General features: G+C 42.1%; 1 protein-coding gene across 1 annotated transcript in view; it reads right to left on the bottom strand.

Annotated features, from left to right (window-relative positions):
* The window catches only part of LOC308075687 (small ribosomal subunit protein mS39-like), a gene marked incomplete at its 5' end in the record, with an annotated part of 52,187 nt that overhangs the window by 11,629 nt on the left and 19,859 nt on the right, over nucleotides 1-20,699 (bottom strand). The window contains 8 exons of the mRNA XM_080415635.1: nucleotides 1,309-1,467; nucleotides 5,134-5,175; nucleotides 6,819-6,958; nucleotides 8,118-8,203; nucleotides 14,837-14,927; nucleotides 16,741-16,819; nucleotides 18,626-18,732; nucleotides 19,501-19,529. Of these exons, the coding sequence (XP_080271761.1) occupies nucleotides 1,309-1,467; nucleotides 5,134-5,175; nucleotides 6,819-6,958; nucleotides 8,118-8,203; nucleotides 14,837-14,927; nucleotides 16,741-16,819; nucleotides 18,626-18,732; nucleotides 19,501-19,529 (733 nt within the window). The remainder of the gene's footprint in view (nucleotides 1-1,308; nucleotides 1,468-5,133; nucleotides 5,176-6,818; nucleotides 6,959-8,117; nucleotides 8,204-14,836; nucleotides 14,928-16,740; nucleotides 16,820-18,625; nucleotides 18,733-19,500; nucleotides 19,530-20,699) is intronic.

The raw sequence follows: 20,699 nt of genomic DNA, 5'->3' as shown, positions 1-20,699 counted from the left end.
TATTTGCACACATTTTCAAAAATAACAGATCTACAAGCTCGTAGCACGGCACTCGGTGCCATGCTATGAGCTTGTTTAACTGCTATTTTTAAATAACCAAAGTGTACATTTTTTTTTTTTTTTTCTCAAATCAAAAAATGACACAGATGCATTCCAGTTCTAAATGGGTTAAAGGATGTGAATCACTGGTTTCATTCAAAACTGTCCTGAAAAAACCCTCCATCAGAAAACCACAAGGGGAGCTAGAGTTTAAGTCCCATTGAAAACCACAAGGGGAGCTAGAGTTTAAGTCCCATTGAAAACCACAAGGGGAGCTAGAGTTTAAGTCCCATTGAAAACCACAAGGGGAGCTAGAGTTTAAGTCCCATTGAAAGGAGGTGTCATTCACTGCCAACGTTTTTCCTTTTCCGTCTTTTTATCCTTTTTACATACAGTTGTTTGTATTTGTTGATGACATGTATTCATATTCTATGATATGTTGATTAATTGAATACATACTGTAGGACCACAATGGAAACAAGTCCCCAGGATCCTTTTAGCCTAAATGTCTTACTGTACCTCTGTGCTGTTTACATTTATGACTATAATAAAGTATTCAATACTTCAATCAATGTCCATATTCTGCTATAATGATGATACAGATGGCATATAGTCATTATGTTTACCATAGTGACCACATCCATACTGTAGCAGATAAACTAGAACAACATGAATAATACTGTTGGGTTTTATGCTATTTTATGCTTATTTAGACTCGTCCATGTGAGTTTATTTATAGGTGGATGGGACTCCCTAGTGGTTGTTAGGGGTTATTACATCTTTATCTTTATTGTCTATCTCTTTTATAGGCTTACAATCTTAATCTGACGGTTATGGGAGAGGAGAGTATTTTGTATATTATAAATATGTTTAGAGGTCATTTGTTTATTAATAATGTGATCATGTTTCGGCTGGGTTCGGGGCCGCGTACCAAGGGCGCTTTCTTTGTCCTTCTCTCTATTTATATGCAGACTTCATGTGTGTCTATCTATGTACTTGCATGCGTTGCCGTCGTGTGCGTTGGATATTCACGGTGCGTGCATATCCAACAGGGGCGTCGTTACACGGTGGCTTCGGTGGCTATAGCCACCAATGTTTTATCCAAAGCCACCAATAAAAATAAAATAAAAACGTTTTTTTTTTTTTTTTTAATATATCTATAACCCGAGCCTAACCCTACCCCTAACCCTAAAACAGAAATAAAGTAACAAAAAGTGGGGGGCTAAGGCCCCAACCTAGTAGAGACCTAGCAACGCGTCTGCTGCTTACCTCTGCTCTTGCGTCAGGTCAAAGTCTGTCAGCGCCCGCTGGGCCAGTGTGGGCGTCGCCGGGAGACCAAAGGAAGCGGAGAACTGCACCAGCTCCACCGCCCTCTGGTTGGCGCCCTCGCTGCCACACACCGACAGAAACTCCTGCAGCATGTCATCACTACAGAAGAAGAACGAGACAGGAAGTCAGATAGTGCAGTCCAAGAGGGAAATGGCAAGAGTCACGATCTCCGGTTTACTTCCCGTATCTGCGTGACGTAGGCAGTGGTGGAAAAAGTACTCAAATTATGTACTTAAGTAAAAGTACCAATACTGCAATATAAAAATACTCTGTTACAAGTAAAAATCCAAAATTCTAAATTTACTTGAGTAAAAGTACAAAAGTATTGGCATCAAAATGTACTTAAAGTATCAAAAGTAAAAGTACTAAATATTTGAAAATAGCCGATCTACAAGCTCACAACGCGTCGCGATGCGACGCGTTGTGAGCTTGTAGATCTGCTATTTTCAAATAGCCTATGTATAAAATAGGGCTAAAGTGGTTAATGTATGTTTCATTATATCATAGTTTATATCTGAAAAGTAACTAGTAACTAAAGTTTTCAAATAAATGTAGTGGAGTAAAAGTACAATATTTGCCTCTGAGATGTAGTGGAGTAGAAGTAAAAGTATTGGAAATTGGAAATACTCAAGTAAAGTACAAATACCTCAAAATTGTACTTAAGTACAGTACTTGAGTAAATGTACTTAGTTACTTTCCACCACTGGACGTAGGTGGACGCCTTTTTAGGAGACAGGAAGCAGGTTGGAGTCTATTGATTCCAATGGGAGAGTTAACGTGAACACAGCTTCTGAACCATTCCTTAGCTCCATGGTTACTGAACTAAATATTGGACCCGATCGTCACAAGACACACAATATATACAACATTTTCATACTAAAATAGCTTTTTTTTAGAGACACGAATTAGGAGAAAATCTACTCTGTTATCGACCTTTCTCTATCCCAGCAACACAGCTCTCGCGAGATTTGGGAAGATTTCTGAAGAGTCCATCTGCAGTCTACCAAAAGAATAGTGGATGGCATATTGTTTAATACCAGTTAAGGGTATAATTTTTTGTTGACATGAATTCAAAACCCAAGTCAATCATTACCTGTGGCTGTGACCTTTAAATCACACACCAAAAAAAAGGTATTTTATAAAGCACAATTGATGACACGGTTTCCACTTCTGAGTGGTTGAATTTAAAGGGACTACACCATGAATTAAATTTTTTTTTATAATATTTAATATCATATTGTTTATCAATATGATATTAAAACTGTTGGAACTGAAAAACGGGAGGGATTGTTCCCTGACATAGTGACATGACGTCACGTCAGGGACCAAATCAGTTTGGCCCGTTTTGAGACCAATTTAGAGAAAACCCCAGATTTGCTGTGAAAGCCTGAGTGTTCAAACTGGGGTATTTTTGGGGATAGAAGAGAGGTAGGGGAGACCAAAAACACACAAAAAAGAAGAAAAATTTAAAATTCATGGTGTAGCCCTTTAAAGAGGAAGCGCACGAGACGGACGAGACATAGAGGGCTCTGTCTGGTCCTTATATTATAGTGTATTATTATATCAGATGTTAAGTCTATGCTCTGTCCGCATAAGATATGTTCTAAAAACTGATAAACTGAGATTCTATATGTGAATATAGTACGTGAAATCATTATGGACACATTAAAAATTAAACAAAATGTGTGTTCCAATGCTAATCATTTTCCATTATTACAGGAACTGTCTTGGTTGATGGGTGTATGATTTGGGAATCATGACATTTTGCTAAACATTCATGCTAAAACACTAGTGGTAAAATATATACCTTATAAATAAAAGGCCCTGTTAAAATATTGAGCAGAAACGGGAGCACATCTAGCATAAGACTGAATAATGTGTGTGTTTGTGGGGGGAATTTTATGGGTTTCTTAAAAAGCATCTTTGCCAATAATAATAAGTGCACTTTCAAACATGTAAAGCATTTATTTTCTTTAATGAAGAAAAAAAACATAAATGCACATCCACATGTTGTCAGCCAGGGAGAGAGGAGGGGGAGGGTGGTGGGATGGTCTGGGGAGAAGCAAACGACGCCTACTTAGGAGACCATTATGTAGGATTCGTGTACTATTTCACCTCTAGTGGCCCCAATTGAGATTGTGTATCTGCCTATATTAATGAAGAAAAAAACATAAATGCACATCCACATGTTGTCAGCCAGGGAGAGAGGAGGGGGAGGGTGGTGGGATGGTCTGGGGAGAAGCAAACGACGCCTACTTAGGAGACCATTATGTAGGATTCGTGTACTATTTCACCTCTAGTGGCCCCAATTGAGATTGTGTATCTGCCTATATTAACCCATTGAGACCTGAAGCCGATTCTACATGTCTCCTAAATCTCAACAGTTTTCTGAAAAACGTATGTTTCTATGTCAGTGGTGCTCAATCTTTTTCATGTCCAGGACCCCCAAAATTATATGTATTTGGCCGCGGACCCCCATCAAAATATTTTGTTCCAGGGACCCCCCAGAAGCAAAGATTTGAGTTAAAAATGTTCGCTTTAAAATATATATATATTCAAAGATTTGCACACATTTTCACGATTTTTCAAAAATAGCAGATCTACAAGCTCGTAGCGCGGCACTCGGTGCCGCGCTATGAGCTTGTATATCTGCTATTTTTGAATAGCCTAAAGTGTAAAATAATGCTTTTTAGCTCAAATCTAAAAATGACACAGTTCCAGGTATTAATGGGTTAACAATCTTTGGTACAGTCCAAGACAAAAACAAAATAGAAAGAAAGACATGCCATTTCCGGTTTACTTCCCGTATCTGCGCGACGCAGGCGGGGCCGCCTTTATAGGAGACCGGAAGCAGGTTGGAGTCTATTGATTTCAATGGAAGAGTGAACGTGAACACAGCTTCTGAACCATTCTTTAGACCAGGGGTGATGCAACTTTGATGATGGAGAGGGGCCACTATGTTTCCACACTCACTGCAGAGGAGCCACATTGCATATACTGTCGGGCAGACACCTCTTATCTCCGTATGTTAACTTTCTTCGTAAATTAATGCCGTACTTCGCCATTCTGTCACACAAAAATAGAGTGCGACGTGTTTTGAGCTTGTAGATCGGCTATTTTTTAATTGGAATCCAGATTTTTTTTGGTGCTATTTTAACCCATTGAGACCTGAAGCCGATTCTACATGTCTCCTAAATCTCAACAGTTTTCTGAAAAACGTATGTTTCTGTATCAGTGGTGCTCAATCTTTTTCATGTCAAGGACCCCCAAAATTATATGTATTTGGCCGCGGACCCCCATCAAAATATTTTGTTCCAGGGACCCCCAGAAGCAACGATTTGAGTTAAAAATGTTCGCTTTAAAAAAATATATATTCAAAGATTTGCACACATTTTCACGATTTTTCAAAAATAGCAGATCTACAAGCTCGTAGCGCGGCACTCGGTGCCGCGCTATGAGCTTGTAGATCTGCTATTTTTGAATAGCCCAAAGTGTAAAATAATGCTTTTTAGCTCAAATCTAAAAATGACACAGTTCCAGGTCTTAATGGGTTAATTAGAATCGTGAAAAGTAAAATATTAATTTAATTTCAAATGCATTTAGTTATACAATACGCCAGTTGCCCATGTATGCTTCTAGGTCTTAATGGGTTAACTAATTCAGCTGGGGATCCCCTGGAACCCCCTCAAGGATCCCTGGGGGTACATGAGGGGGGAGTCAGGAAATAAAAGATCAAAAGAAAATGCATGTACTGTTCGTACTCACGTGGGAACTCTGTTCTCAGTCTTGAAGCGCCGTAGCATCTCCCTGTGGAGAAACCAACACAGATCAGGGGGGTGCAACAGTTCATTGAACTAATCAACTTTAATCGAATCATGATAAAAAAATAAAATAATAATGAAATAAAATAGTGACGCATTCCTATAAGCCAATAATTTGATTACCGGCGGAGAGATGCTAATGTATCCGATAGGACATTGGTTCTCAAAGTGGGGTCCGGGGACCCCCAGGGGTACTTGAGGGGGTTCCAGGGGGTCCCCAGCTAAATGATGGATAGGAACCAAATGGACCCTTATGGGTCTGTAACAAATGGAACCAAATGGACCCATTCCATTTGTACACTCTCAAGAGTTAAATTAACATTGATTTCACTATATGAATTGGGGTCCCAGAGATAGAAATGCCATTAAATGGGGGTCCATAGCCTAATGCATGTCAAACTGGGGGTCATTGAAATTAAAATGGTTGAGAATCACTGCTAGAGAGCCGTACAAATCTTCTCTTATGGGGGTCCCTGGCTTATCTTTTCAAATGGGGGTCTGCGGGCTAATAAGTGTCAATTTGGGGGTCCTTGATGCTTCATGGGGTGTGTAATTGATAGAAAATACATGGGTTCATGTAGGTGTCAATTGGGGTCAATGAATGAATGAATGAATGTCTTTATTGCAGACTCAAGGTCCATAGATACATACAAATACATACTACAACAATGAACATGAATTAAAAACAGTCCTTTACACAATAAATTGGGACAGTTATAAATACAAGCAGTTAAGCTCCTTTTTGTTTTGTACTTTTCTTTTATAGTTTTAATCCTTTTTAACTAGTCGATTCCGAGATACGCACGCCTCAGAGCCGAAGGAGGCGTCTACCTTTATATGTCTATGGTTAAGCCAATGTCTCTCCTAAGACTAGAGGAGTACCTGGTGCAACTCTTCACAGGGTCATTTATATTGACAATGAGGCTATTCTCAGACTCATCCAAACGGCACATGAATCTGTGCATTAGATTCAGCTTGGAGAGTATTGACTCTTGCAGCCACAAACATTTCACTTGCACTGCTCCATCTAGGCCTTTTGAGTAGAATTCTCATTGCATCATTAACACATTCCATGCCAGAGTTTAATCTCATAATGTACTCACCAGTGCCAGCGTTTTATTGTTGTTTTTTTCATGTCGCCACAGACCTCGCTAAATAAGTTAAAAGTGCGCGTTCATTTGGTTCTAAACACACAGCGGATCCGTGAGAAACGGCCAGCGAAAACAGTTTCCAAATGCGAGTCGCCATCTTGTAGATACAGCCGATCAACGGTAAACAGTGATCAGCGAGGAGAAAAACAACAACCGAGAAAATCGAGTTTTAAACAGGATCCCAGACAGGAAGCGGATACGATCGAAAAAAACGGAACCCGAATAATTCCGTTTCCGACCGGAAACCGGAAACGGAAATGGATCAAAAAAATTCGGAAAGTGCACCTGGGGCAAAATCAATGGGAATCGGCGGTTCGCGTAGATCTACGCGACTGGCACGCTGCGGCTTTAAATAGGTTCGCGTAGATCTACGCGACTGGCATTCAATGTGTTAATATGCAACTTGAAGTTTCTGAAAACTGTGAACTACTCCTTTAAGTAAAAATGTCATGATGGTGGTGACGGGCGTGTTCCTCACCAGGCCTGCTGGGTCCTGGTGGCTCGTAGCAGCAGGACGGTGACGTGGGACAGAGAAGAGTTGCTCCACTCCAGCCTGCTCCTGTCCCCCTCGTACACACTCCTTATGTCCAGAGCACAGGCTGCAAAGGACTGCTGCACCTACACACACGCACGCGCGCACACGCACGCGCGCACGCACGCACGCACACGCACACACACACACACACACACGTTAACCCATTAAGACCGGGAACGCATCCGTGTGTCATTTTTAGATTTCTTTGGCTATTCAAAAATAGCAGATCTACAAGCTCATAGCGCGGCACCGAGCGCAGCGCTATGAGCTTGTAGATCTGCTATTTTTGAAAAATCGCAAAAATGTGTGGAAATCTTTGAATATATTTATTTTCAAAGCGAACATTTGTAACTCAAATATTTGCTTCTGGGGGGGGTCCCTGGAACAATTTTTTTTGAGATGGGGGTCCGTGGCCAAATACTACCACTGATATTATAGCAACATAAGTTTTTTTTTCTTTTTTTACAGTTAGGATTTGTAGAATCCCCAAAAGAAAAGATTTGAGTTACAAATGTTCGCTTTAAAAATATATATATAATTTATATTCAAAGATTTGCACACATTTTCACGATTTAAAAAAAATGTCCAGGGCACAGGCTGCAAAGGAAGGACTGCTGCACCCACCTACATGGTATGTACATTACATTACATTACAGTCATTTAGCAGACACTTTTATCCAAAGCCACTTACAATGAGTGCATTCAACATACGTAGGCAAGGAAACTACTAATCACCAGAAGTTTTAAGTGCATTCTCTTCTAAAACAAGCAACTAAGAGTATACCTAGAGCTAAGGTAAAAGTGCAATATATCAGCTACCTACTTTTTTAACCCATTAAGACCTGAGGCGATTCTTTAAAAAAAATAAAAAAAATCCTAACAGTTTTTTGAAAAAAAAGTATAAAAAATATGTTTTCACGATTTTTCAATAATAGCAGATCTACAAGCTCGTAGGAAAATCAAATGAGCAAGAGCTAAAACGAACAAGTGTATCGAATAAACAAGATCCAATAAAACAAGAGCTTGTACAACTAATTGACAACAAGTAGGCAAGACAAAGAGGAAGGGTAGTGTTTCTTGAAGAGGTGGGTAGATCAGTGTTTTGGGCACCAGCCTACTCGGGAACGATGCATACCCCAGCCAGTTACACAATACCCGTTGGCAGAGTACCCATTGTACCCGTCTGTCTGTCTGTCTGTCTGTCTGTCTGTCTGTGTCAACATTCATGGCTTCCCTACTCACCTCAGGACTGTGTTTTTCTCTGGCCATCAGAGCCAGCAGTTCCTCCACCAATTCTGACCTGTTGTCATGACCAAGGGCCCTGATATCTGAGAAAACACACCGGAAGAAGAAAATGAACTACCAATTACTGCTACTGGATGTGTTGGTAACGTTACTTCACTGAGAAATATATATATATATATAAAAGAGAAAAAAAGAGAGAGAGAGAGAGAGACTTGTAATTCTATACTTGAGAGGGACAAAATGTCCCAAAAGTAGTAGAATTTGAGAAGGAAAATTTTCCTGCTCCTCACAAGTGAAATGGTGGTTTTATCACTGAAGAAAGATTTAAGAAAGCTTACAATTATATTAGGAAACATTTGAGTCAAAGATTAGCTTTAGGCGTTAGGGTTAGAGTCATGCCTGATTTATATGTGGTTGTGTGTGCGTGCGTGCGTGCGTGCGTGCCTGTACAGGTGTGCATTATTGAATCGCAGAGAAGAAGCACGACCAAATAGGGGCATGCAGGCTGGGCTGGAGATGGGTGTGGTCAGCAGACACAGAGCATTGTTCTTTATACACTGAGGACCTGAATGAGGCCACGCTGTGCACACACACACACGCACGCACGCACGCACACACACAGCCTCACATTCCCTCTCACATACACACACACAGGCACGCACGCATGCACGTACACGCACACACACACACACACACACAGACATGGACTCACATCCCCCCCCCCCCACACACACACACACACACGTGGCCTCACATTCCCTCATACACACACACACATGTAAAGTACTGTACTTGAGTACAATTTCAAGGTAGCCTACTACTACTACTACTACTACTACTACTACTACTACTACTACTACTACTACTACTACTACTACTACTACTACTACTACTACTATACTTTGCAGATTTAATAATTAATAATTAATCGAGTTATTACTTTTTTCAGTAAAGAATTTGACATGCATCAATTCTTAATCTCACAAGTATCTCTCATTGAGAGGATTTCTCAAACGATTCATTCGGTTCTTAAATCTTTCAAGGACGTTCTCCTCCAGCAGCTGATCTTGATTGAAAGTGGGGGAAGGGCAAGTTACTGCTGCTTAGAGCAGCTCTGCAGGTAGAGGGGGAGGGACCCTTAGACCTTTTTAATTCCTCAAAAAGAAGAGAATACACCATATAAGGATACGCTCGATCTAATAAGGTCAAGCGAGAACGCCGTCAGCAGTATGTCATAGCACCCCTCAAGACGAGTATTTAATCACCATAATTTGTCTTCTTGCTCGTAGTAGTAGTAATAGTTATAGTAGTAGTAGTAGTAGTAGTAATAATAGTAGTAGTAGTAATAGTAGTACATACTACATACTAGATGGTTGAAGTACTTCTTTCAGATTCTGGAAAGACCAGAGATCATAAAATGAAACGTCTAGGAGCGTTAAGCATCATCGCAGTCATCTTAATAGTGGGAGTCTTGGTCCATGTTTTGGTGACCGGCCATGCTGAGGAGGTGGTCCCCAAGACAGAGAATGAAACTAAGACAGAAAATGAAACACTAGACCGTGGCTCATGTACCCAAAACTGGTATAAATTCGGGGGACGTTGTTACAAGTTTTACGCTGTAGAAAGTTCCTGGGCCGATGCAGAACGGTACTGCGCAGAGGAGGGGGCCAATCTCGTGTCCATTGACAATGAGGAAGAAAACAATTTTGTCCAACGACTGATTGACTTCACTGGCCAAACGTCGGGTAGGGCAATTTGGATGGGATTATCATTGACATGTACCATTGATGGGCAAAGACATCACTGGCTGTGGTCGGACGGACGTCCATTCAGATTCAACAAGTGGGGAAACGGACAGCCAGACAATTTCAACAATGTGGAACACTGTGTTAATTTATATTATAATTTGCCCGGGCTTAGTGGAAAGTGGGATGACAGACATTGTGGTAAACATTTTATGTTTGTTTGTGCATCTCGACGACCGACTTGTGAATATCGTACTCTGAATGAATTATACGAAGAAGGACACCACATAACCTCAGTCAATGGTACGGAGAAGACCCTACATGCCCCCTCTGTCCATCTCCAGCAAACTTGAAGCACATTTTGGTCGGCAAGCCTTACGCAAGGTCGCTACACCTGGAGGCACAATCAAGTGATGAAGTGTCTGGCAGCTTCACTGGAGAGTAGACGGACGGTCGTCAACGCCCTGCCTCCGCTTTCCTCCCATCTTGGATCTTCAGGACAGTTCGTCCGTGAAGGGGAGAAGCTACCTAAGTCCCGCACACCAAAACCAGAGGCTGGACAGCTGGGCGCAGCACGAGACTGGAGGCTCCTGGTTGACCTGGAGCAGAGACTCTGCTTCCCAGCGGAGATTGCCACGACCAACCTCAGGCCAGATCTTGTGCTTTGGTCCTCTTCAATTATAAGCATCTACATCATAGAGCTCACAGTGCCCTGGGAGGATAATGTGGCCGAGGCCTACTGTATGAGCGCAAGAGGCTTCGGTATGCCGAGCTGGCAGCGGATGCTGAACAACGGGGCTGGAAGGCCAGAGTTTGTCCCGTAGAAGTGGGCCTGGTGGGTTTCCCGGAGAACTGTGAGGGTACCGATACCATCGCGTTCCTGTGCGAGGTTCTACCGGCGATTCTGAAGGTGGAGTTCCCGTTTGGATTGGAGTTCCAGAGGGCTCATCGACTCGGCAACGTGCGTGGAGGTGCGGGCTCCGACCGAGCGTCGTCGGGGAGGACCATCATCGCCAGGTTCCTGAGGTTCCAGGACCGGAACCGGGTCGCCGACCTGCACGCAAGATGGGGAACGTCGCCTGGGAAGGCCACCGCATAATGGTCTTTGCTGATTACTCGAAGATGGTCAACGAAAGGCGCATGCAGTTTAAAGAATGTAAGCGGGTTCTGCACGAGAAGCAGAACCGAGCGCCGGTTCGAAGACTTGCTCTTGAAACCTGGACTGAGTTCATGTTTTTTTCAAACCAGAAAGGTGCCTTAACTAAGTCCGTTTTTTGTTTTTATCTTAAAACATGTGATAAGGCGATTGATTTGTGATTTGTACCAATGTTTTTTCTCTTTAAAAAAAGTGGGTCATTTGGTACTGAAGAGGCTCTGTGCACAGAGCAATTTACGTTATTGATGTTCAGGACTGTTCGTTTGTAGATGGAGCGAGACTCATGACGATTACCGTAGCTCCTTTTTTTTTCCTTTTCTCTCTCTCTCTTTTTCTCTCTCTCTCTCCCCCTCTATTATGCTGCTCGGTAAACTCTGACTGGAATAGACTGCTACGTCAGGCGGGTGTTATATATACGAATATATTGGAGACGTGGGTATGGGATCTTGTTAGTGTGATTGTACAGAAGGGAGATAAATACATAATGAAGGTTCTTTGGCTGTGTGTGTGAATGGGCATGAATGCACAGGCTTATTAAGAACAGCTAGATAGCCTACTTGATGTTTTCATTCCAAAAGTTATTTATTTCCCTGTGGATGTTTTATTTCTATGTTTTATTCTTAAAAATCTTTTTTGTGTTTTTAGATGAATGATATTCTTAGACTGTTCAACCTTTTTGTTTCTTTATGAATGTTTTTCTAAATTCCTGTATTTATTTATTTGTTTTCCGTTTGAATTCATGTATTTAGTTATATTTTTTGTTAGAAAAAGCGAAAACAAATCTTAATCTTTTGTAGAGGAGGGGGGGGGGCATGGGGTGACTGAAGGGGTTTGAGGGCATCTCAATTGTTTTATTTCTATTTATTTTCATTTTTATGAGGGCATTTTTTAATTGTTTTATTCCTATTGTTATGTAAAATCCCAACAAGCAGAGAGAGAGAGAGAGAGAGAGAGAGAGAGAGAGAGAGAGAGAGAGAGAGAGAGAGAGAGAGAGAGAGAGAGAGAGAGAGAGAGAGAGAGAGAGAGAGACTTGTAATTCTATACTTGAGAGGGACAAATGTCCCAAAAGTAGTAGAATTTGAGAAAAAGGCATTGTGAGGACAATTTTCCTGCTCCTCACAAGTGAAATGGTGGTTTTATCACTGAAGAAAGATTTAAGAAAGCTTACAATTATATTAGGAAACATTTGAGTCAAAGATTAGCTTTAGGCGTTAGGGTTAGAGTCATGCCTGATTTATATGTGGTTGTGTGTGCGTGCGTGCGTGCGTGCGTGCGTGCCTGTACAGGTGTGCATTATTGAACCGCAGAGAAGAAGCACGACCAAATAGGGGCATGCAGGCTGGGCAGGAGATGGGTGTGGTCAGCAGACACAGAGCATTGTTCTTTATACACTGAGGACCTGAATGAGGCCACGCTGTGCACACACCACACACACACACGCACACGCACGCACGCACACACACGCACAAAAAAAACATGTGATAAGGCGATTGATTTGTGTTTTGTACCAATGTTTTTTTCTCTTAAAAAAAGTGGGTCATTTGGTACTGAAGAGGCTCTGTGCACAGAGCAATTTACGTTATTGATGTTCAGGACTGTTCGTTTGTAACCATTTACTATGGAGCGAGACTCATGGCGATTACCGTAGCTCCTTTTTTTCCCCCTTTTCCTCTCTCTCTTTTTCTCTCTCTCTCTCTCCCCCTCTATTATGCTGCTCGGTAAACGTCTGACTGGAATAGACTGCTACGTCAGGCGGGTGTTATATATACGAATATATTGGAGACGTGGGTATGGGATCTTGTTAGTGTGATTGTACAGAAGGGAGTGTGTGTGTGAATGGGCATGAATGCACAGGCTTATTAAGAACAGCTAGATACTTGATGTTTTCATTCCAAAAGTTTTTTATTTCCCTGTGGATGTTTTATTTCTATGTTTTATTCTTAAAAATCTTTTTTGTGTTTTTAGATGAATGATATTCTTAGACTGTTCAACCTTTTTGTTTCTTTATGAATGTTTTTCTAAATTCCTGTATTTATTTATTTGTTTTCCGTTTGAATTCATGTATTTAGTTATATTTTTTTGTTAGAAAAAGCGAGAAACAAATCTTAATCTTTTGTAGAGGAGGGGGGGGGGGGGCATGGGGTGACTGAAGGGGTTTTGAGGGCATCTCAATTGTGTTTATTTCTATTTATTTTCATTTTTATGAGGGCATTTTAATTGTTTTATTCCTATTGTTATGTAAATATCCCAACAAGCAGAGAGAGAGAGAGAGAGAGAGAGAGAGAGAGAGAGAGAGAGAGAGAGAGAGAGAGAGAGATAGAGAGAGAGAGAGAGAGAGAGAGAGAGAGAGAGAGACTTGTAATTCTATACTTGAGAGGGACAAATGTCCCAAAAGTAGTAGAATTTGAGAAAAAGGCATTGTGAGGACAATTTTCCTGCTCCTCACAAGTGAAATGGTGGTTTTATCACTGAAGAAAGATTTAAGAAAGCTTACAATTATATTAGGAAACATTTGAGTCAAAGATTAGCTTTAGGCGTTAGGGTTAGAGTCATGCCTGATTTATATGTGGTTGTGTGTGCGTGCGTGCGTGCGTGCGTGCGTGCCTGTACAGGTGTGCATTATTGAACCGCAGAGAAGAAGCACGACCAAATAGGGGCATGCAGGCTGGGCAGGAGATGGGTGTGGTCAGCAGACACAGAGCATTGTTCTTTATACACTGAGGCCTGAATGAGGCCACGCTGTGCACACACACACACACACACACGCACACGCACGCACGCACACACACGCACAAAAAAGACATGTGATAAGGCGATTGATTTGTGTTTTGTACCAATGTTTTTTCTCTTTAAAAAAAGTGGGTCATTTGGTACTGAAGAGGCTCTGTGCACAGAGCAATTTACGTTATTGATGTTCAGGACTGTTCGTTTGTAACCATTTACTATGGAGCGAGACTCATGGCGATTACCGTAGCTCCTTTTTTTCCCCCTTTTCTCTCTCTCTTTTTCTCTCTCTCTCTCCCCCTCTATTATGCTGCTCGGTAAACTCTGACTGGAATAGACTGCTACGTCAGGCGGGTGTTATATATACGAATATATTGGAGACGTGGGTATGGGATCTTGTTAGTGTGATTGTACAGAAGGGAGTGTGTGTGTGAATGGGCATGAATGCACAGGCTTATTAAGAACAGCTAGATACTTGATGTTTTCATTCCAAAAGTTTTTTATTTCCCTGTGGATGTTTTTATTTCTATGTTTTATTCTTAAAAATCTTTTTTGTGTTTTTAGATGAATGATATTCTTAGACTGTTCAACCTTTTTGTTTCTTATGAATGTTTTTCTAAATTCCTGTATTTATTTATTTGTTTTCCGTTTGAATTCATGTATTTAGTTATATTTTTTGTTAGAAAAAGCGAAAACAAATCTTAATCTTTTGTAGAGGAGGGGGGGGGGGGCATGGGTGTGACTGAAGGGGTTTGAGGGCATCTCAATTGTTTATTTCTATTTATTTTCATTTTATGAGGGCATTTTAATTGTTTTATTCCTATTGTTATGTAAAATCCCAACAAGCAGAGAGAGAGAGAGAGAGAGAGAGAGAGAGAGAGAGAGAGAGAGAGAGAGAGAGAGAGAGGAGAGAGAGAGAGAGAGAGAGAGAGAGAGAGAGAGAGAGAGAGAGAGAGAGAGAGAGAGATTGAGAGAGAGAGAGAGAGAGAGAGAGAGAGAGAGAGAGAGAGAGAACAGAGCCTGAATGCAGGCAGGTGCAACAGCAGCAAAATACTGACATAAGTATTATACTCTTAAGTGTATGATGTTACCTTTCCATACGGTGGGCAGAAGGTCCAGGCGACCGTCTGTGTCCACTGCCTGGAGCAAGTCCCTCATGCCCTGAGGGCTCGGGTAGTAGCGCTGCACACAAAGACACATTTAGGCCAGTGGTTCTAAAACGTTTTTTTTTAGTGCCAATGACCCCCCAAATTGATATGTATTTGGCCGCGGATTTGACGCTATGAGCTTGTAGATCTGCTATTTTCAAACATTTTAGTACTTTTGGTACTTTAAGTACATTTTGATGCCAATACTTTTGTACTTTTACTCAAGTAACATTTTGAATTCAGGACTTTTACTTGTAGCACAGTACTTCTACATTGCAGTATTGATACTTTTACTTAAGTGAAACATTTGAGTACTTTTACCACCACTGGGTGTATATGTTACAGGGAAATTGGCATTCCAGGGAAATTGAAAAAGGAGCGCTTGTTTTTACCACCCCACCCAGGCAATTCTGTATAACCAACACTAGAGGGCAATGAATGCACACATGCGTGTGTGCATGTGTGCATGTGTGCGCATGCACACATGCACACGCATGTGCACGCATGCACACGCATGTGCACACATGCACACGCATGTGCGTGTGCGTGTGTGCATGCGCACACATGCACACGCACAAACGCACACATGTGTGTCGTCGTGGATAGTAACCCATAAAAAGATCTATTCTCCCCCTATCGGGTTACAACTCGGACGGCGCTGATTCGACTAGCAGACCTTCGGCCGGTCGGCGCGGGCACTCGCGCCTGGAGGCGCTCGGGCGCGTCTCCTCGGCCTCGAGCTCTGCTGAGTCACCGCGCCTCCGTCATGGACAATAACTATTATCACGTGTTCGTAGTGAACGCGTGTTCAGCGTTCCCCTAGCGTAGCTTCCTGGTTGCTATGTGGGGGGGGACAACAAAAGCCAGGTCGGCCTCGCATCAAAGCCCCGCCTCGCGCCTCCTCCTCGCGCCGCCTAGTATCAAAGCCCCGCTTCGCGCCTCCTTCTACTCCTCACACCGCCTAGTATCAAAGCCCCGGCTCGCGCCTCCTCCTCCTCGCGAGCCTCGCGTAAAAAACCCTGTCTCGAAAAGCCCGCCTCGCGCCGAAGCCCCGCGTCTAAAAGCGAGCGCTCCTCTTTCAATTTCCCTGGAATGCCAATTTCCCTGTGACATATATATATGTTACAGGGTGAATGGAGAACCAGGTAGATTGAAGAAGGCTCGCTCGTTTTTAACCACGACCCTGCTATTCTGTAGAAGCAACACAAGAGGGAGCCACGAGCCAGGCTTGTGCACAACATATATGGCCGCGACCATACACACACACACACACACACGCACACACACACGCGCGCACGCGCTCATGCTTTCAATTTGGTTTATTGAAAGCAGGACTGTTAAGATACTTTTATTGTGTTCTGGCTTTTGTTTTAGTTTCTCCCTGACACACACACACACACACACACACACACACACACACACACACACACAGTGATCCATGAAAATAACTATTCTGTCCCTATCGGTTTACAACTCAAACGGCGCTGAGTCGACTAGTAGAGCATCGGCCGGTCAGCGCGGGCACTCGCGCCTGGAGGCGCGAGGGCGCACTTCCTCGGCCTCAAGCTCTACTAAGTCGGCGCGCCTCCGTCATGGACAAGCGTGTGCGTGTGAACGCGTGTTCAGCGTTCCCCTAACAAACCCCCGCCTCGCAGCGCCGCCTCCTCCTTCTCGCGAGCCTCGCTAATAAACCCTGTCTCGAAAAGCCCCGCCTCGCACCGAAGCCCCGTGCCTAAAAACGAGCGCTCTGTCTTCAATCTACCTGGTTCTCCATTCACCCTGTGACATATATATGCCCTGGGTCGGATACCAAGGAACCCTCGGGCAAGGCAGGAAAGTGTACTGACCGAGGGGACGTGTTGCCGGTACCACTTCAACACCACGTCTATGTGCTCCATCATGCACAGCAGGCTGAAGAAACGACCGCTGCAGACAGAGAGACACACACACACACACACACACATGAGCAGTGTTGCCAGATTCTGTAAGAGAAACGAGCAACCAGGTCTAGGAAAACCAGCCCAAAAGAAGCGACTATGGGCCACATGAGCACTTTTAACATATACATCAGCTATTTGAAAATAGCAGATCTACAAGCTCACAACGCGTCGCGATGCGACGCGTTGTGAGCTTGTAGATCGGCTATTTTTCAAATAAAATCTTGCGGGGAAATTATAACAAGCAGATCTGGCAACCCTTGCACATGAGACAATGAAAACTATAGGTTTGATTTGACTGTCATCACTGTGTAGACTAGAAAAAGAGACATAACAATAACTACTAGATGGATGGAGGGGTGGCAGAGGTGTAGTAGGTCTATTTTAACCCATTAAGACCTGAGAAGATTCTAGAAATGTCTTCTAAATCCAATTTTTTTTTTAAAGAAAAACCCCAAAAAAATGTCCTCGATTTTTCAAAAATAGCAGATCTACAAGCTCGTAGCGCGGCACTCGGTGCCGCGCTATGAGCTTGTATATCTGCTATTTTTGAATAGCCTAAAGAAATCTAAAAGTGACACAGATGCGTTCCAGGTATCAATGGGTTAATGTCACGGGGAACGCTATTTTAATGTCACGCACATGCACACAAATATTCACGTTTGATTTCAATTTGATTTGAGTTAAGTTTACGAGTGCGTAAGTAGTTGGATGGATGGATGGACCAGTTTGTAGGGTGGAGGGTTTATACCAAAGACTGTTAATTTAGGAAGATACAGGATCTCAACTGAAGCCACTAGAGGCGAAATAGTACACAAATCCTACAAATGGTCTCCTAAGTAGGCGTGGTTTGCTTCTCCCCCGACCCCGGCAAAATGTCATGATTCCCAAATCATACCCCATCAACCAAGACAGAAAATGATATTATTGAGCATTGGAACACCCTTTTTTTTATTTGTCCATAATGATTTCACGTACTATATTCACACATATAATCTCAGTTTATCAGTTTTTAGAACATCTTATGAGGACAGAGCATAGAGTTGAAATCTAATATAATAATACAATATAATATAAGGGACAGACAGAGCCCTCTATGTCTCGTCCGTCAGACTCTTCAGATATCTTCCCAAATCTCGCGAGAGTGTGTTGCTGGGATAGAGAAAGGTCGATAACAAAGTTGATTTTCTCCTAATTTGTGTCCCTAAAAAAAGCCATTTTAGTATGAAAATCTTTAGTTCAGTGACCATGGAGCTAAAGAATGGTTCAGAAGCTGTGTTCACGTTCACTCTTCCATTGGAATTACCCTATAATATATATATCCTATTATTGCGAACGCGACCAAGTGGAGCTTACTATGTAACCCTGCTCAGGTTGTGTGTCTGTGTGTCTGTCTGTGTGTCTGTGTGTCTGTGTTCATGCCCTCATGTGACTCACATGCGTGCACTGCCTGTAAGCAGCCACCCGAGTGCGCCAGAGTGCAGGAATTTAGACAATGCTCTGCTTACAATGCACAACAGCCTACACACACACACACACACACACACACACACACACACACACACACACACACACACAAACACACACACAATGTCAATGTTCTCTCCCCATCACGGTGAAATAACACGGATTACAAGTCCGTAAATACACAATATTTTCAAGCTGCGTTCGCTTCCAGCGTTCGCGCGTTTTACTTGTTCCTGTCCCCTAAAAAGGAGTCCACCTACGTCACGCAGATACGGGAAATAAACCGGAGATTGTGAGTCTTGCTATTTCCGTCTTGGTTTATACTTACTAGTAAAGACTCTGCTGGTAGGAATCTCCCAGAAGCCTCCAGTTCTCACCTACTTCCATCAGGCTGTGCAGTCTGTAGGCCTGCTCCATGTCTTTAGTGTCTAGACACTGGCATTAAAAACACACTCAGTTCAACAGATTCGTTTAACCCATTAAGACCTGAGGCGATTCTTTAAAATGTTTTCTAAATCCTGAAAGTTTAAGTATAAAATTGTGCTTTTCCCCCCCCCCTATCCACAAGTTTCCTAGGGCGTTGTGGGCATCACTTCCTGTCAATTTGATCCCTGATACCTATATCAAAATCGACAGGAAGTGATGCGCACAACGCCCAAGGAAACTTGTGGATACACTACACCTATGCCTCTTTTCCAAGATAGCAGATCTACAAGCTCACAGCGCTTTGCAGTGCGAGGCGTTGTGAGCTTGTAGATCTGCTATTTTTGGCTAAAATTCTCCTCAGAAAAGGGATGCTAGGGTTCAAGTGGTTAACTCATTCACTGCCACTGACGTAAAAAACGTAATTTTTTTTTTTTTTTTAGTTTTTTTTCTTCAAATTTGACCCAAAGACCAAGGAGATATGATTGTTTAAAGATCTACACTCCCATCCACTTCCTTGTTAACTTAAAACTTAAAAATTCTGTATCTCGGCTCCTGAGTACTTTTTTTTTTCAATGAAAAATCTCTGGCAGTGGGCAAACGCGGCCAGCAATAATTGTGGCAGTGAATGAGTTAATGTAAAAAATGTATAAATAATCATATCACACAGCTATCACGCGCCCTGTAGTAACTCTGAGGACCCCCTAGGGGTCCCGGACCCCCTGTTGAAGACCCCCTGTTGTAGACAGTGGATATTAATTCAGAGGGAAACAGACTTACTATTCTCATGGCGTTGGAGAAGAAGTTGACTGGAGAGACGATGCAGAAAGACAGCAAAAGAGAACAGGATCAATAATATGACAGACTTTCTTCCCACAACTGACCACTCCATTTTGATGCAGTGTTGATTTTGACAACATTTTTTAATTTAGTTTTCGTCATAGTCTTTTGAATACAATTCCATTTAGTTTTAGTCATATTTTAGTCATCCGAAATGTTTTAGCTTTTGTCTAGTTTTAGTCGACTAAATATCATAAGATTATAGTCAGTGGTGGAAAAAGTACTCAAATTCTGTACTTAAGTAAAAGTACCAATACTGCAATATAAAAATACTCTGTTACAAGTAAAAATCCAAAATTCAAAATTTACTTGAGTAAAAGTACAAAAGTATTGGCATCAAAATGTACTTAAAGTACCAAAAGTAAAAGTACTAAATATTTGAAAATAGCCGATCTACAAGCTCACAACGCGTCGCGATGCGACGCGTTGTGAGCTTGTAGATCTGCTATTTTCAAATAGCCTATGTATAAAATAGGGCTAAAGTGGTTAATGTATGTTTCATTATATCATAGTTTATATCTGAAAAGTAACTAGTAACTAAAGTTTTCAAATAAATGTAGTGGAGTAAAAGTACAATATTTGCCTCTGAGATGTAGTGGAGTAGAAGTAAAAGTATTGGAAATTGGAAATACTCAAGTAAAGTACAAATACCTCAAAATTGTACTTAAGTACAGTACTTGAGTAAATGTACTTAGTTACTTTCCACCACTGATTATAGTCGACTAAATCTATAGTTGATTAAAATGTATGTTGGCGGTGCCTTGATGGCATCGAAATGGCTGATTTTACACTTGGTTGCGTGCTGAAAATAGCAGATCTACAAGCTCACACCGCGATGCGTTGTGAGCTTGTACGCGCGTTCAGAGCGTTGTGAGCGCGTTCAGAGCGCAAGACCCGGGCGCAACCAGACATAAAACGACGTGTCTTTTAATTCTACTGGGTCTCTTCTCCACTAGATCCCTCACTAACATTTTAGTCTAGTTTTTATTTGTTGACGAAATTGTCAATATATTTAGTCTTAATTTTTGTTTCGTCAGTGAAAAAAGGTAGTCGACGAACATTTTTCGTCATAGTTTTAGTCACAAAATCACACACGGGCAGTGGTGGAAAGTAACTAAGTACATTTACTCAAGTACTGT

This window comes from Gymnoscopelus braueri, assembly GCF_963280865.1.
Source record: "Gymnoscopelus braueri genome assembly, chromosome: 20".
Classification (NCBI taxonomy): Eukaryota; Metazoa; Chordata; class Actinopteri; order Myctophiformes; family Myctophidae; genus Gymnoscopelus; species Gymnoscopelus braueri.
The sequence above is the reverse complement of the archived record's forward strand: the minus strand, read 5'-3'. Positions and strand labels throughout refer to the sequence as shown.